The 19681-nt window shown below is 31.2% G+C and overlaps 1 protein-coding gene across 1 annotated transcript in view; it reads left to right on the forward strand.

The window, feature by feature from the left end:
- The first annotated feature begins 7492 nt into the window (after positions 1-7492).
- Positions 7493-19681, forward strand: part of LOC133182657 (macrophage mannose receptor 1-like) — a 45872-nt gene continuing 33683 nt past the window's right edge. Inside the window, exons 1-6 of the mRNA XM_061317512.1 lie at positions 7493-7544; positions 8029-8265; positions 13742-13876; positions 17271-17378; positions 17597-17693; positions 19456-19585. Coding sequence (XP_061173496.1) covers positions 7493-7544; positions 8029-8265; positions 13742-13876; positions 17271-17378; positions 17597-17693; positions 19456-19585 — 759 coding nt within the window. The remainder of the gene's footprint in view (positions 7545-8028; positions 8266-13741; positions 13877-17270; positions 17379-17596; positions 17694-19455; positions 19586-19681) is intronic.

The raw sequence follows: 19681 nt of genomic DNA on the forward strand, positions 1-19681 counted from the left end.
TAGAATAAGGGAAAATATAAAATTTCTCACAATAAAAAAAATATTTCTTTATTATGTATGGAACTACAATACTTCATTATCCTACCTTTTTGCATGGTTTCCATTCGCAGTTGTGTCCCTTTTCTGCGCTACTTTTCGGCAAAACCAAGAGGACTATGGTAAGTAAGCAAAGTACTCAGAAAAAAAAACTCGCCTCGAAGAAGTCATTTTAAAAATTTCAACCAAAGAGTCTCAAAGATAGCTAGATTAATTCAATTTGTATACACTTATGGTAGAATCACATACATGTAGTTGTTATATCGTACCATTTATTGATAAACTCCCCTTTAAAACATCGAAAACTTAAAATAATAATTTTAAAGGGCATGTACCCTTGACATAAAATATCAAATAAATCTAAAGGTTGTTTTATTATACATAAATTAGATAATGTTAACTATTAAAATTAGAAGAATATGTCCTTAATTTATGCGAAAAACCATGTGAGCTTAAAAAGAACGCGGATCAAGTTCAAGTTCAATTTATTCACCCAAACAAAAATATTGGTACATGGGGTTCATTAATAACATATATACATCATATACAATCTGGTCAGAGGTACATATACAAAACAAAAAAACATGCCAGATGATTGAAAAAGAAAATAGATAAATAAGAGAGGGGAAAATATATCAAGGAGGACAGACAGCATCATAAATTTTTAAGATAAGCATACATAGCTTTTTCAGCATTTTTTCGTCTTTGGTTGACATTAGTTCCATGAATTTAATAACATCAGGTCTGTGGGAATAATAATTGCCCAGGTAATTTTTTCTTACATTAGCTAAAGTTTTATATTCTAAGATATAATGAAATTCATCAGCAGTTTGAGTATTATTACAAAGTGTACAGATTCTATCACACAGTGGTATACCATACCATCTTCCAGTCTCTACTGGCAGATGATGATTTGCAGTTCGAAATTTTATAAATATTTTTCTAAATTTAGGAGATAACTTATCAATATAATGTTCAGATCCAAAGTTTTGTTTAAAAAATTCTGTAAATCTGTCCTTTTGAAGAATTATTTACGTCACTAGACCACTTTTGAATAAATTGATCTTGTAATATTTGTTTTACAGTAGCAGTTATCCACTTATAATTCATATTGACACCCTGTTCGTACCATACATTTGATAAACCACACATATTACATATTTTCTGTATACAATCTAACCATGGGTTTGTTAAGTTTCCATCACAGTACAGTTTAAACATATGTTTGTATAAAACATTTACAATTTTATTTGGCGGGCCTGAAAAAAGCTTTGCCCAATATGAAATCATTCTACAATATACCGAAATATACAGAGGAAAGCGACCTGTTTCACCATAGACCATGTACGATGGCGTGGAACTCTTCAAATTAAATACATTAAATACTAAACTTCAAGTGCAGACGCTCAATAATATCAAGATTTTCATAGCCCCATATTTCAGAGCCATATAGTAAGACCGGAACTACATCTCTATCAAAAAGGTCAAATTGACAGTCTACTGGTAATTGGAATTGTCTAATTTTTCTTATTATGCCGTACATCGCTTTTTGTGCTTGTTCATATAAGTGGGTTTTTTTTTGTTTTACAAAAGGAACCTGTGCGTGAAAAAACAACGCCTAGATATTTAAACTCTCTAACATTTTCAATAACTAAGTTGTCGTAATAAATTTTTTTTTAACATAGGACCCTTTGAAAATACTAGAATCTTCGTTTTTTCGACATTCACTTTCAACTTCCATTGTAAACAATATGTCTGAAATTTATTGATTACATGTTGTAATTCATCGGCTGATTCAGCTTTAATAACAGTGTCATCCGCATAAAAGAGAATCAACAATTTAAAACACATTAGTAATTCTTTCTCAATGGTTCTTGAAATACTTTGTAAGTCTGCAATATTCTTGTTCAGTAAAAAATCTTCAAGATCATTAATATACATTGAAAATAAAAAAGGTTACTCCTACACTGCAACTAAAAAATTCTGTGGACATGCCATTTATTTTCACCATAGATTTAACACCTTTGTACATATTTTGAATGTATTGAAAACATTTACCATTTATCCCATTAATATGTGACTTGGTCCAAAGCCCATTCCGCCATACAGCATCAAATGCCTGTTTAAAGTCAACAAAGGCGCAAAATAGTTTCTTTTTTCTTTGCATCAAGATATTTGATAAAAATTGTAAGGTAAGGATATGATCAAGTGTAGAATAATTTTTCCTAAAACCCGCTTGGTTTTCTTTAAGTAGATTAATTTCATTTGCATAAGCTTCCAATCTAGTATTTAAAATACAAGTAAAAACTTTTCCTAAGCAACTAAGCAATGTTATGGGGCGGTAATTATCGGGTTTAGTCGGGTCTCCTTTGTTTTTATTTATAGGTTTAATTAAACCAATCAACCATTCTTCGGGAACAAAACCACTTACGTATATGATGTTAAAAATATTTAAATAGACTGGCATAAATGTAGTTAACGTTGATGAAATATGTTCCTTCAGGATATTGTCAACTCCAGGGGATTTACCTTTTTTATTTTTGTTACAGCTTCTAGTATTTCATTTTCACTAATAACAGAATTCAAAAACTCGTCGGATATGACATGGGTTGCATTTGTGACGGATGGTGCATTATTACTATATGTATAGTTCTCTTCATTATCGCTTTCATTGATATTTTTCAAGAAATCATACATATCATTTATATCAACAGAACACTTTTTTTCTTTATCAGAGGTATTTAAAATTTTCCAATACTCTTTCGAATTTGATGAACGTAAATTTTCAAGTTTTTGTGATAGATCATTTCTGTATTTTTGTATGCATTTGTCCATTGTTTTTTTTATATTCTTTACTCATTAAGACAAGTTTAGTTTTATTCTCTGTTGAATTATATCTATTTTGTATTCTTTTTGCTAGATGACATTTTTTCCTAGCCGTTTTGCAGTCTTTGTTAAACCATGGTTTATTACGCTTAATATTGTCTGGTGTTATATTTTTATGGAATCCAAATGTTTCCTGTGCCGCATTGGTAAAAACAGTACTTATATCTTTTGCAATTTTAAAAATGTCAGATTCGTTGACTGTGTCAATGTGGAGGGATAATTCATTCAGAGAATTTTCAATAGCTTTTACGCTTGAAAGGGCAATATTACTACAAAACTGACCGGCTTTGTCTGGACACCACAACTTCACACTCGACTGGTTTACACTTATGCACGTATTTTCTGATCGAGTCTTGAGACTAGAGATTGTACAAGATATTGGCCTATGAACATCCGATAATAGATTGCAAAAATCATGTATATCAAAATTTTGTATAAATACTAGCCAGAACATAATCAGCTGTACTACAATTTTTACATGTAACTGCACCAATGTTTTTATCATTACCTAAACGGCCATTAGCTATAAAAATATCATTGTTCTTGCAAAAATCTACTAATTTATAGCCAAAATTATTAACACTCGTGTCTTGAACTATTCTCTGTAAGGGTATTGAAAGTTTTTCAAAAATGGTAGATCGTGCTTCAGTTTCACAGTGGGAAAAATCATTGCATACATTTATATTTGTCAAAAAATTATCAGGAGTAAAATAATCAGATAAATGAGCAGTTCTTGCATTAAAATCACCCATTAAACACACATACTTATTATCATTCACTAAACTGATTAACTCTTGTTCGACTTCTAAAAAACAGTCAGGGGAGGTGTATTTACTAATTTTGGGCGGTATGTAAACAATACCACACAGTACATCTTCATTGGTACTGAATAACACTTTGTCTACTTTAAACCATAAAACATATTTACAGTCAGTGTTTATGACTTTGACATGCTTAACAATATTATCCTTAACTGCTAAAATAATACCCCTAGGTCGAATATTCGTAAGTTTTTTTCTGTTTTTCATAAAAGTTACATAGCCAGGTATTTAAATTTGATCAGAATCGTCGGTTTTTGATTCAGTAAGTCCTATTACATCATATTTTTTTATGAACTCTGTATATTCATTATAGAGTAACTTATTTTTAACACCACAAACATTTAAAGAAAGTATTTTCAAATTATTACATTACTCTTATTTACATTGCTGTTACGGAGCTGCATAGACCAATCGATCATATAGCTTTAACTGGTTCAAGTCAATTATTTAAGAAACCCCGAGAAAGCAGTTGGTACAAAAATGGAGTAGCATTTTCGATAGCTCACCTAAATGTATTAATTATAGGATTTCTAAAATAAACTTTGGTCTTGATCATTATCTTTTGAGTTTAACTTAAGATTAAGAATTATACTTACAAAATTACGAACGTGTAATCATCGTCTTAAAATTCCAACTGAAACAGGTAGGTGGAATAAAATTTAAGAACATGTACAATGTGTAATTGTAACAGTATTGGTAATGAACTTCATTATATTAAGGAATTAAAGTAATTCTCGAACGACAGAAAAATATGTCTCCAAAATAGATATTGTAAAATTCTCACATTTTTAAGTTTTATAAACTAATGAACACAATGTAGAAATAAAAAGATTGTAAATTTTATCTTAAAATTTCAAAATTATCTGCTCTTCCTTAACCCTCTATAACTGATCGCATGTTTATATGTTTTCTTTTTGGTAGGTCACCTGAGTTACTCAGGTGACCTATTGCTATCTGTTTTCGTCCGTCATCGTGCGTCGTCAATTGTCCGTCGTGCATTAACATTTGAACATTTTTAGCTTCTTCTCTGAAACCGTTAGGCTAATTTCAGCTAATAGCTTATTGCATATATGGATGAAGTGAAACAAAATTTCTAAATTTAAATATAAATCAAAATATCCCCGCACCCCCTCCCCCCTGGGGCCTGATGGATGGGGCTTACATCATCAAAATTGATGGCCCCAGGGTCATGGGTCTCTGGTGTAAGGGTGGAACTCTATTGATTATATAGTGAAAAATATATAAATTCTTTTTAAGTCTTAGTGTTAATGAACAAGAGTATTTTTCTAAATTTGTGAAATTCTTGACCACTGGGTTATGTATTCTGGTGCTGAACATGATATGTAAGCGTATTAATGCCAAGTAAGTTTTTTTTTTAAAAGTTGGTAATTCCAACTTTAAAGCTGGCTTTTCAAACTTTAATCCTGGCCTTTGGTAAATCCAACTTTAATCTTGGCTTTTCAAACTTTTTAGTTGGTAATTCCAACTTTAAAGTTTTAATTCCAACTTAAATCTTAGCTTTTCCAACTTTAAACTTCGAATTACCAACTTTAAATCTGGCAATACCAACTTTAAAGGTAGCTTTTCCAACTTTTATTTGAGCTTTTCTAACCTTTTCTATAGTTTATACTTAATACACTGGAACAAATTGGTGAGTAATTTAACTGTGTCAATTATTTTTTACCTTCACCTTCCATATGACATATAACTTTCAACTTTAAAAGCCCTTATATTTCTCTTGATCCAACATGTAATTTTATAGAGGATATAGTAACTTCAAGCAACGCTGTAAATAAGAGCATTTCGACCATACCTTCATGAATTTATAAAGGTACTTAAATAAATTTGTTAAGAATGAGTTTAAACAAATGAGACCACATTAGGTTTTAGATTTTTAGGATGAATCAACACTATTTTTCATGCTAAAAAGACAACTGTACAAAATGTATCAATTCTGTAGATGAAAACCCAATGAAAAGTATTCCTTCTTTCATTAATTATATAAATAATTTGTTTATTTCCATTGTTATTATAAACAGAACATGACTCCAATTAACTATAAAACGCATGAAGCTAGAAAAAGTTTCGAAACGCCAACTTTAAAATTGGAAAGTTGGAATTATCAACTTTAAAGTTGAAATAACCAACTTCAAAGTTGAAAAAACAACTTTTAAGTTGGAATTATCAACTTGAATACTGGAAATATCAGCTATAAAGTTTGAAAAGCCAAGATTAAAGCTTGAAAAGCCAACTTTAAAGTTTGAAAAGCCAACTTTTATGTCGGAAAAGCCAACTTTAAAGTTGGAATTTCCAACTTTAAAAAAACATTACGTGGCATTAATACACTTAAGTAACATGTACCTCTTGTACCAGTAAACTGATTTAAAGTGGATAAGGAATTGAGTGTAAATACCATATGTCATGTTCTTTTTTAATCAGAGAGGGGGACAAGAAATGGCGATATTAGTAAGAATTTAGGGGGGAACAAAAAAGCTTAGGAGATAAAAATACACACTGCACTGATTTATACCATTGTAATTGTAATAGCCTGGACTCAATGTTTTATGAAAATAGATGGATGTGAGTGAAATAGAATTTACGAAAGACGTGGTTTTCAACGGTTTAGAAGAAATACTTGGATGGATCATACAGTTATATTTGTGCATTATAAAGACATATTTAAAAAATACAAAAACCAAATTTCGACTCAATAAATATATAAATCTGTGGAACATATACTTTAAGCAATTTGTATGTAAAATTTGCCATATATGACACAAATGCAAAATTAAGTAAATTAGTAAAAATTACAAAAAACGTGAAATATTTGCGGTTGCCATCGATGTAAACTTATTTGATCAAATGCAAAATTTTACCAGTAGCATTTAAAAGACCCATCAAAGCCTTTACTTAGTTTCAACTTTCATGCATACGAATGAAAAAAATGATTTTATAATTTAAAAAAAAATGTCATCTGGACCAATTCTTTCAAATAAACGAATAATTTATGTACTTATTATCTTATGAAAGTTCAGTGAAGTTAGACTTTTGGGAGGCATTTACTTTATATTGGGTTATTTAAATTGTAAATGTTTTTTTTTTAATCACGAAACTCCTATAGATGAATCTAGACAGAAAAAAAAACATTTCACAGCACTAACTTCATTACAAGAACCTTTTAAGTTACCAAGAAGTAAGTGTATTTACTGCGGTTGCTCTTATAAATATGTACCAACATCATTCGTTAAACATTGTTAGTTTTTAAATGAGAAATCAAAACGGAAACTGTGCAATTCTGCACTGTTTTTCAATGATATAATACTTTACACTTTATTTCCTCCATTACCTGAACAGACAGCATTCTGATGTGCCTAATTACATAATTACGTTACCTGTGTTTTTCTTTGAATATAATTGAAAAATATAACGAACATATTTTCTTCAAATTAAGTGTAAAATAAAAAAAACTTTGCAATATTTACTGTGGTTATTTTTTACCTGACAAGTGTATTCCATTTTTTTTACTTGTTCACACGATTGTCAGCTGTGTGTGTGTCAACTGTTTTCAAAACTGTGTTGCGCCAACCAACATTACAATTGCATAACGGAATCCGGTTTGAAGAGCACTGTCATCCCTCCATACTTAATATATGAGAGCATTGTTCCATATCAGAAAGGCTGAAGGTTGCCTATGAAGTCAACGAGATCGGTGGTGCTCTAGCGTTTAAATGATATTCTTAAACTAAAGAATGAAGATGATGTTCATCGTCTTTTTTCCTCTGTTGATTTCTAATGCAATAGGTAAGATATTTATAATAAAATTTTAAAATACTGATCTAAAAATTAAAATTCTATATGATGTTTGCTTGTCTCTTACTGAAAACAGTTATGATTTCTTTCAGAGCGAGTTACAGGAATATCCACTTCCTAATTTTATTGAACATTTCTGTCAGTTTATAAAATGAAATAGGTGAAGATAACGAACGGTGACTGATCTAAAAATAAAAATAAAACAATACTAATATGTGAACAGGGCATAAAGTACGGAGTACTGGAAATTCCAGAGGTGGAATTAGGTGCCTAGAAGAAGAAAGCGATCGGTTATGCCCGCCACAAGCTCTATGTATTGATCAGGTGGACGGAATAATCTGTGGTCAAATTTAGCATAAAAAATAAAGGCCTGACAATTAGTATGAAATATAAAATGTACTATTGTTTTTTATGATGTGCATGTAACGTATGTAATAATGAATGACACATAAAATTGCATGATTGTTTTATGCAGCGTACGAGAATTGCTACCGTACAGATCTTGGACGAGGATACAATGGGAAAATTAACATCACTATATCAAGAAAAACATGTCAGAAATGGGGATCTCACACTCCCCATCCTCATAACCTAACCTGGTTATGGACGGAGGAAAACTACTGTAGAAATCCAGACGGCAAACCAAATGGTCCATGGTGTTTTACAATGGATTCTAGCACAGTATGGGAAAGTTGTGGAATACCCCGATGCAGTAAGTTTTGGCACAAAAAAGTTGAAATGTTCAAAACATAAGTTTCTGTATGTAAAGGATATAAGACAGAGGTGGTCATTATGTCAGAGACGGGAACGGCTGTTCAAAGCGTGTATCCGCTTTACTATCTGTTAAGACAGACCATCTGAATATTTTACTCTTGACTCATTTTTACTCTAATGTTAACAATTTTGAATATTCGAAAGTATATCAATCATGTTACTGTGAGTGAAAAATCGTAAAACAGCATTCGTCCTTTTCAAAACCCGAACACTATAGAATTAGAATGGGATAGATAAATAATAACATGACCTAACATTGTAACCATACACAAGAATTCGATGAGTTCTTCTGTACTCATGAAAAAATCAAGCATATATCATGTTGTAAAGACGAGGACATAGGAATCTGGGCGCACTTGAAAATTGAAAATTTTATTGATCCGTAATACGATATTTTGGTATTCTGTTGATGTACATGTATTCCAATGATTAGGAAAGGGACATATTTTCTTCATACATGTATTATGTTTTGATAGGTTAAAATATGACTTGAAATATGGCTAGGTGCGTCATTTGGTACAAAATGTTACAATTCTAGGCATTTTTTCTATAAATTTGCCATCTCTGGTTCGTCTCGCCACGATTTTTAAACATTATTTGTGTGTATTTTAATTCAAAGAAACGAGCAAACATTTGCAAACGAGAGACCCATGGTCCCCAACGCTCACCTGAGTAACTAACTATATATTCCTCTTTAAAACTTTGATTTCCTATTGTAGTTCCACCCTACCCATATGGGTCATGATTTAAACAAAATTTAATCTACACTACGTTCAGGATGCTTCAATGTCAATATGACTTATGCTTTTGTCCTTAGAAAGATTTTTAAAGATTTTTTTCGTATATAATCTATATATATAATATAATGTAATATATAAATAATTCTATGTAAAACTGTAATTGTCAATTGTGTCCCCACCCTACCCCCGGAGTCATGATTTGAATAAACGTGAATCTACACTACCTGGGGCTATTTCCATATCAATATATGACTTATTAGGCCTTTGCTGTTCTTGAGAGGAAGACTTTTAAAGATTTTTTTCCCTATAGATTCCTGTGGATAACTTTGATTCTCTATTTTGGCACCAACTTACCCCCGGGGCCATTGTTTGAATAAATTTGAATCAACCCTACGTCAGAAAGCTTTCACATAAATTTCATCGTTTTCTGGTCCAGTGTTTCTTGGTAAGAAGATTTTTATATAAATCCACCCTATATTTGCCGTTTCATCTCCTCATGGGCGTGACCCTTCACTTGAACAAACTTGAACGTAACCCCCTTCATTCAAGCTTACGCACTTGGATTTGTTCAAATGATTGTGTAAATTCGCTGTCTCTCGTTTTTAACTCCATGTATACTTGTCTTGCGTAAATTTAAATCCAACCATTGATCTTAAACAAGCCAGGGTTCAAAACTCAGTGGTATGCCTTTCCTTTCCATGGTAGTGATGAATCGATAGGTTTTATTGAAATTTTTTAATCAATCAAGTAATCATGTCCATTATCAGTTTGATATTGCATGCTGATTTGATAACAAATATCAAAATAAGGTTAAATTTTGGTTTTGTTGCAAAGCATTTAACTATGCCTATTTATTTTATAGCTGTTTATTAATTATGTGAAGTGTTGCTATGATACCATTAACTATTAAGAAAGCAGAGTTAAATATTACAATTTTTAACAATTAAGGTATTTCGATGTAATTTAACAATTTCCTATGTGCGTAACTTTGTAAGTCTGTCCAGCTATGGTCAGACAAAATTGTCTGTTTGATCTGACATTTTAAGTATGAAGGATTCGCACACACAGTTCCTGCAGATTACATGCCAACTTTGCCTATCTTCTTTTGAATTTACATGATAAAGGTAATGCAAACTTTACAAGACTATTTTACTTGCATGTTGTTAATTTGCATTAATCTCCATCCAGTAAGTTTAGAACATGATATATGGCTAGTAATTGTTGTTTACATAGCTGCATTTGAGGCAATATTTCATTTATATTTTGCATATAGTGGCAGCAAAATTGCAGAAAATCTTATTTAATCATTATTATATCAATGGATTCAAGTACCACATTCAAAATAGAGATCTGATGCATCTTTCTGAAATGTTGATAGTCTAAAGAACAAGGTTCGACAAAAGAAAATGAAACGTTAAATGTCAGTTATAACAAAATGTTCTTTATAATGTTGATTAGAATTAATGTATATTATACTTTCATGTAAATTAGTTGAATCTGATTTGTCGAGGAACATTTGTTAAAAAACACTATTACCCTTTGAATGATGAAAGCACCCCTATAGCGTGAAAGAATGTAGAAACAGTCAACATTGCTTGACAAAGAGTGATATTTCAAAAAAAAAAAAATATCGGTTAACTGAAATATGTATTAGTATGAAACATTCAGTATATCTATAATAAATATTTGCATGATTTTGAGTGTAACATTGTAAAATTTTTACCCCTTTAAAACCATTGTTATGTCGGCTGCGATTCTGTTGACAATGGTTTTCTTAGGGTGAAAAATTTCAATGTTTATTACACTTACCTACATGCAATATTTATATAATATTTCATATAAAATCTTCATAATCTGCCACAATATCATAAATGTTGACATTATTCATGTCTGAAATAGCACGCACACACCAGAGAGGAAAAATTGAGAAAGTATGCGAAAAATATAGATTCCTCGATTAAAAACGAATTAGGAGCAATTAATATACTTTAAAATGCACATTTATGACTTTCCTAGAAATAATTTGAAGTCCATTTATTCAAGGGACATATTACAAGCAAAATTTAAATGTTAATAGCTGTTATGAGTTAATGAATGCCTAATTTAGAATTCTATTTGATTTTTTTTTTAAAAACAATATTAAGACCTAATGCTAAATGTTTAATTCTGACATGATGTATGATAGAAAATATAACCTTTTGCGGATGTTCATATTAATATTTTCATTGCATTTATAATTTAAGATTACTCGTTATTTGCATTTATTGATTTTAAAACTATAAACCAAAAGGAAACATTAAAATTGTAAAGTGAAACTATGACAAATATAAATCTCTCGAATGAAGCATGTTAGTGGACCAATTCCTAAACTTGTCCAGGGTTTACGGAAGGACAATTTGTTAATTTCAATGCTTTTTTAAAAAAAGTTCTTACATGATTTCAATTCTATTCATCATTTGAGAATTTCGTATACATATGTGGATTTTGTCATACCAACCAGGAGTGTAGGATTTCTCTCTCTCTCTCTCTATTTATATATATATATATATATATATATATATATATATATATATATATATATATATATATATATATATATATATATATATATACATCCTCAGTAACATTGACTCATACTAGCATCTGCGTCAGACAATATTTTATGAGTATTACTCAAGTAACAGTAGTACATGTATACTGCAAAGGATATGGACTCGATATTAAGCTACTTTGTTCTTCACAGTATCCTTTTTTGTGTAACTTACCAGCTCTCCATTTTTTATCCTGGTTTTCTTTCAGTGCATTTTGTTATTTTTTCCAAATCCATCATCTTTCTATGACAATTTCTATTTTAAGTTGCAAATGATATTCAGTGTAAATTTTTTTGCGAAAGGGCATAAAATAGAGATGATAAATAACATGGTCATAACATTATGACCTTTACGTTAATATGGTTCGTTGATTTTCTTTGTCATACCTTGTACTAATTATTTTGAACAATGTGATTTTCTCTTACTGTAGTTTTAATAAACCTACTTAATTACTATCTATGCTCTTAAATTCTCTTTGTCCTTATTCTTGCTACATGGCAGACAATATACACATTGTACATGTGCACTTTATTGAAGACTTCCTTAGAACACCCAAGCGTTGTGTCAAATATTAAAAATTGAAAGTAAAAGAATTAAAATGTTCATAAAAGAATTACAGAGACCGCAAATCAGTGTGAAAAAGTTAAAGAGGTTACCATGACACATGTAAAGATATAAGCAAAAATAAGAATGCACAAGCCTTCATCAAACTTATGCCCAACCTAAATCCAACCATTGATCTAAAACAAGCCAGGGTTCAAAACTATTTATACGGTTGCGTTAGTAATATTGCAGAGGTAATATGGCAAACAAAGGATGACTGCACTTAAGGACATGCGAAAATTGCGACAAAATAAACTTTCAAAACAAGCATTTTTTTTAATTGCAGGAATGGTCAACATCTAATCTACAACTTTACGTAATTATATTAAATAAAAGTATGTATTTACGAAGAACGAATGTCATAAATTTTTCTTGAATCTCCGTACTATAATGAGGACGCCCACTTTTTTTTACTGACTTTATACATGGTCAGAGCATGTTTGTCTATTGTTTTCCGTTTAATAGTAGCCGGATATTTGCATTACTAATGTTGTGTCAAACGGAGATTAATAGACAAACATGCGCCCATGGTTTACACGAGAAAAAAACTGCTTCTTCTTACATTCGCTCTCTCTATTGTAACCAAGGGCTGTGACATGTTGAATATCATAATTCACCACGTGATTTCTTACCTCACGTAACCTTGTGAACAATAAATTCCGTCACGTGACTTGTAAAGTAGCATGTTTTGTGCTAACTAGGACATTGTGCTCGAACAGGTTAAATTGTTAGGCATTGATTTAAAAGATTCTTTACTTACATGGACGTGCTCATATTGTTAATTTCGTTTTGAAACCTTTGTTAAGGACAGACGATACGTTCCTCAATAATATATAATTTTTTCTAAGAATTTGTCATTGGAGTATTGCTACTTTAACATGTTTACTCGCAAAAAAATTGAGGTACCTTACCAGGCATTTGTGCAAGATACAGAGGATGTTATTTCCTATAAAATCCTTTTGGAAAGAACTTAATTTGCCAATATCACATTTTTTATAGTGTACTTGTGCCATACAGAATAAAAAGGGGTTGGGAAAGAGTGGTTGCGTGGTCTTGTATTTTTTAATACATGTCATTGTTATTTATCTAGACTAATTTTAGACCCATTCTTATAATGTTAGCTCCACCTCTCATGCATACCTAATGTTCAATCAAGGGCAGGTGAGTGTAGATTTTCTATAATTGAAGAGGGTAAGGACAGAAAACATAGAATCATTTTATTGTATCACAGTCTAAAATCATTTTAACATTTTAATTTGGTTCCATATTGACAGGATTTTTTCATAAATATATAATTTAAAAAATGAAATAAGATTAAGATATTAAAGCAACAGAAGCGACCGAAAAAGACCCAAAACCCGTCGTTAAATGCAGTCATTCTTTGAAGCACCTAAAGCAAAATACACTGTACATGTTATCTTTTTAAAATAATCATACTAATCTGCTTTCTTTGAAACACATTTAAGAATTATATTTTTAGCGTCAAGATTTGATCCATGTCTTATGAAACCCTGTCAGCATCATGGTACATGCATTAGTTATGGAGTATCAGATAGCCCTTACTATAGGTGTGTATGTGACTCAATGTGGAATGGATCTAACTGTGAAAGAAAAGGTAAGACATAAGGTTAACCTATACATATAATTTACCTTCAAGGTAATCTACGTCATCTGGTGGTCATCCGATGTTAAAACGAAAAGAAAAGCTCTGATGTAAATGCCACTCTATAGGAATAGAAATAATTAAGTAAATAAATAAGTAAAGCAATTGATAACACTATAAGTTGTGAATTTATCTATATATTGAAAGACTAATCTTCGCTAGCTCGCTTTTGATCCGCTACTCTCCTCACAAATCCCAAGTCGAGAAAAAAATCCTGACTTTTGACAGCTCCGTAGGCCAAAGGTTTGTGAGGTGAGTAGCGGATCAGAAACCCTTGGCTTGCAAGGATGCGAAAGACTATTAGTAAGTTGTGCCAATAAATCTATCAGTTAATGTGCTTTGTTGCAACGCGAAATGTAATAACAACGCAAAATGTAATAAACCGGGATTTTTGCATTTTGCGTTGTTACATTATGCGTCGATATCAACGCAGAATGTAATAACGCAAAATGTAAAAGACTTTTTAGGATTATTACATTTTGCGTTATTACATTTTGCGTCGAGATCAATGCAAAATGTAATAACGCAAAATGTAATAACACGGGTTTTGGATTATTACATTTTGCGTCGAGATTAACCAAAATACAACGCAAAATGTAATAGCACACTCTTTGGTCAGTCATGTTGAGAATGATTTTCAATTGAGTAGTGGATGAAGAAAATATACGGTAAGAACTTAGGACAAAAGGAAAAATAAACATATGCTAATGCTTACATTAGATCTGTTTTCATCATATATTGATTACATTAACCATTTAAAATCAGTTGATATTGAAATCATAGGTGTTGCAAATTAGAAATTACGTGCATGTGCATGTGTGTGTGTGTTTGGGGGGGGGGGTATTTAGTTGAAAATTGTATCAGTTTGCTTTTGCTTTTTGATAGGCACATGCATGAAATTTAGAAAAGAAATCTATTTATTCTTACTGGTGGGAAGGGCGTTTCTTGACAAAGATTTCATGCTGTTTTACAAATCATGTGCATTGCAGACCAGCAAAAAGAAATCTCTCTCTCTCTCTCTCTTCAATAATAAGATGGATAGTTTCTGCATGCGCATAAAAATACAATGATCAACATACGAAGTAACCCCCCTCCCTTCGCTTCTCCTCGCCAGACACACACTTCTAATTTACTTACCAATGTACACATGCACGTCGTTCATGCATATCAAGAGCTTTTAATGGACCCGTGGTCAATCATTGATAATTGAGAATGTCAGTGATGGATATATAAGACGGACTGATTTATAAATACTCGTAGACATGTCAATCAAAGTTAAGTTAATGTTTTATAAGTATTCAATAAAAATGTTAAAAACAGAGTTAGCAAAAATATACAGTTAGATTTAGTAATGTCAGTAAAAGCCGTAACGTTTGTCTCATAGTAAAATGTCTGTGTCTCTATTTAGTAAAGCTAGTTTCCCCATTTGTATACGTTTTTCACGTTGAACACAATACCAAACAAAAATAATTATACTTTGTTTTAATACATTTTGTTTTATTACATTTTGCGTTGTCCTAAACGCAAAAATTAAGTAACAGAAAATGTAACAACAAAACAGAGCATTATTACATTTTGCGTTAATCTTAACGCAAAATGTTATAATCCAAAAATCGTGTTATTACATTTTGCGCCACTGAGACCATAATGGCAACGAACCCGAAGTTCATGTACAATTTGTATTCCCTTCTTTTATCCTTGATGTATATGAAAACAGAGCACCTGAAGAGCAATATATATATATACGAGGGTTGTCCAAAAAGTTCGTGGACAATGGCGTTTTTGTTAAAATGAATGGTTAAAGATATGCTTATTGTATACCAAAATATTAGTTATGAAAATCCAAGTAGGAATAGTTTGGTTTTTATTGTTTGAACTTATCGCTTACTAAACAGACAATGAAAATATTAAGTGAAAACCGCAAGAAGTATGTTTCAAAAATTGACAAAAAAGCGACGTCGGTCATCCGAACGGGACAGCGTCCAATCATACAATTATGGTGAATATGGTTGAAACGTCGTAAAAGACAAAATATTTATTCAAACAACTTAAATTTATTGGAAAATATTTATTTTAGTGATTTGTAATTGGTGTATACGATTTTTCAACGGTGTGTAAAATTTCGGAGTCACTACAAGAAGTGGAAAACCACTGTTACTTGATGAAAATAGGATATATTCCTATTCATGACGTTGTTATAAATATAGCGCCGTCGGGCTGGGCTGTGCATCCTGTGTTTACGAAGTGTTAATATTGATCACTCTCGTAAATTATTGTGTATTGTTTTGAATTTTAAAATTTAAATTAATTAAAATCTATACATAAATATTATTGCACACATTTGGCAATGTGGCAGAATAAAGAAAAATAGCGTGCGTCTATGAACATGCGATAAAAATTCAAAATTCATATTTCTGACGTTATCATGAAATAAGCGTTACGTCAGACTGGCCCGTGCGACTTGCATATACAAAGTATTTACACCTATAATGTTCAGTAAATAGTGTGCATTGTTTTAATTTTTTGTACATTTACTCAATCATGGTCTATATTAAGATATTATCGTACATGTTTGCCATTGCGGACTTTATAAAGAAAATTAAGCATTTGTCCACGAACTTTTTGGACAACCCTCGTATATATATATATATATATATATATATATATATATATATATATATATATATATATATATATATATATATATATATATGGAACAGGTAATAAAATAAAGTTGCTAAAAAGTTAAGAGAAAACGACAATTTAGAAAATGGACGTTTTCACAAAAAGAAAAAGGGGGCGTAGATGTATATCTACTTCTGCTCGTAAACTAACTGCGGGATTTTGAACAAAGTATTTCTTACTGTTATAAGACTGTAATTAACTGTCAGTTGAAATAGAATTGTTAAAACTTCAACTCTCCGCGGTTGCGCGGAATTTCATCTTGTGTTATCCGTGGAGATTTTTTTCTTTGCGGGAAAATGCATGAACTATATAATACTAATATGTAAATGACTAACTGATCCTTCTTACATTTATTTGTATCGTTTAAGATGCTATTAATAGCAGGCGACACATGTTTTCCTTGGAACACTCCAGTTAGAATAAAAGATCATTTTTACCTTAGCTTTAGTTTGCTTTGAGACTTGTTGAACATAGAAGACACTTTGTCCAGGAAAATATTGTTTGATTACATTGTCAATGTTGATGCCATTATAATTTGTTGTCATATTTAAATAAATATTCCCTTAATTAATTAACATTAAGAATTTGTTTTAGAACAAACTGACTCTACTGGAGGTTTTTCACTACTTCATCTCTATCTAATCAGTGAAACATATTGTAGTTCCTCAATGTCAGTTTCAACCATGTAAAAATGGAGGGAGTTGTATGGAAGTAAAGGATGATTTCATGTGCCACTGTCCATCAAAGTTTGTTGGCAAAACCTGTGAAAGTATGTATTTTCTTCATTTTCTTTTCTTTTTTTTTCGATTTTTTTCTCTTCGTAATTTAGGGAACATTAAGTTTTTACCAGCAGATCTATTACTTTTGATAGAGAAAATGTAATATATGAACAGAAAGGTAAAATATATATTTTACAAATAAGATGTCATGAATAATACGATTTAATTTAATTTGAATACATTATATTAAGTATATTCGTTTTTTAAGGACGGGTAGATCTCTGTGACACAGAGGATGGCTGGAGGCATTTTGGAAATCACTGTTATAAAGTGTTTGACAGTCCAATGTCATGGGATGATGCAAGGTAGAGAGAGAGAGAGAGAGAGAGAGAGAGAGAGAGAGAGAGAGAGAGAGTTTGAGATTTGACTGAAGACTTATGTATTTCTAAATGAAAATTTACAGATTTGATGAATTTATTTTACCATTATAAATACACATTTTGTATTTTTTTTAAAAAATTGCACAGTTGTCTCTATTTTGCATTTAGACACTAAATAAGTACATTTCTTAGAAAAAAGTTGTCATTTAGGCATTAGTAAAATTTTGTGAACTCAATCCCATGTCTACGCATCTAATGAAACAGTGCATTGAAAGTTTCCTACCGTCTATCACCTTAATCATAAACAAAGCGCTTTTGGAATCTTAAAGTCCCAGGCAATTTTAAGCAGTCAATTGTTCGACCATTGTGAAAAAGCCAGGATTAGACCCCCCAAAAAATTAAAAAACTACCGTCCTGTTTCGAATCTCTAAGATTCTCGAAAAGGTTGTAGCAAAACAAATCGATGCTCACCTGGAGACTGCATTGTAAGCGACGCATCTTTTGTCAAGAATCTATGCGTATTCTTTGACAAATTTCTTTTGCAAAAAGGAATCCGTGGCACCGATCTTAAATTTCATAAATTCACCGTTCATTACTATTCATTTTACAATGATTGAGACACGGAACATTCACAAAAACTTTGGGACACAAAAGAAGAATGATATGCATGTGTTTTCATACACACACAACTTTGGACTTTTTTGCTTAGTTGAACATCCATTTTTCCGCCTTTAACTTTCCGCTCACGAAATTTCAACTGTTTCTGTGATGTTAACCTGTATTTTCGTTAAGTGATTTGTGACCATTTGCCCATCCAATCCCGCATTGTTTGAGCGAGTGTCTGTCGTAGCTTTATAACTAAAGAGTGTCTTGAGTAAAATCCTTGAAAACCTGAGCTCAGGGGAGAAACTTTTTGTTGTAAATTAAAATAAAATATATCTGAAATAACCTTCCATTTTCACCAAAAGAAAACAAAAATCAAGCTGGTTGGAACAAATCCTGTTGTTTTATACAATCGAGAAACTGTTGTTTCTTGCAAACTCCGAAATATTAGAACATATCCGGATTTTACAGTAGAAAACTTTAAGCTGAAGTTTGCATTTGGTGTTCTCGATTAATGACATTGTCAAAGTACCTGAATCTGAAGAAGTCTTTGTTTTAAAATATACGCCGTCAGCCGTCGTGTTGCGGTGTAAGATGAATAAATTGTCAAGAATATTTAATAGAACTTACTTTTACGCATGCGTAGTATATACATGTATTAAATTGTCACAATGGAGATAAATAAGACTAAACAAAGTTAATCTTCTTATTTACGGATATAACTGTATGAAACATGGCTATGCTTCCTGCTATTGAAAAACTACAGAGGAAAATCCAAAAATAGCCTTCTTTGGCCTAACTTAATGAACAGTGCCAGGTAAATCATCCAAGCAGAACGAGATCCGTTTACCTGTTGTTATCCAATAAGTTAACAATGGAAGTGTTCGACATTGGTGAAATGTTATAAGTAAGTTATGAGCCTCAAACTGGCCATTATATCAGATTTTAGAAAACTCCTCTGCGCTAACGCGTCTCGGACAGTCTAGTATCTGACATAATGGACAGTTTTCAGCTTATTATATATATATATATATATATATATATATATATATATATATATATATATATATATATATATATATATATATATATATATATATATATATATATATATATATATAGTCTGTCAATTATATATTTACAGTGAATGGTGCAGAATAACACAAGATGCAAGTCTACCTATAATTAACGATCCTACCATTCAATCATCTATAAATCATCTAACCCTGGAGGAGAAATCAGATTTGTGGACAGGAATGAGATATTCCAGTGGGGTAAGAAAAAAGAGAATAAACCTCGAATGCTTTGTTCAACGACTTAAAATACAGATTTACATATAGTGTAGCATTACTTTCTTCTCAAATATTAAA

Source organism: Saccostrea echinata, unplaced genomic scaffold, assembly GCF_033153115.1.
Source record: "Saccostrea echinata isolate AGI-Se365-2 ecotype Australia unplaced genomic scaffold, CSIRO_AGI_Sech_v1 ptg000009l, whole genome shotgun sequence".
Lineage (NCBI taxonomy): Eukaryota > Metazoa > Mollusca > Bivalvia > Ostreida > Ostreidae > Saccostrea > Saccostrea echinata.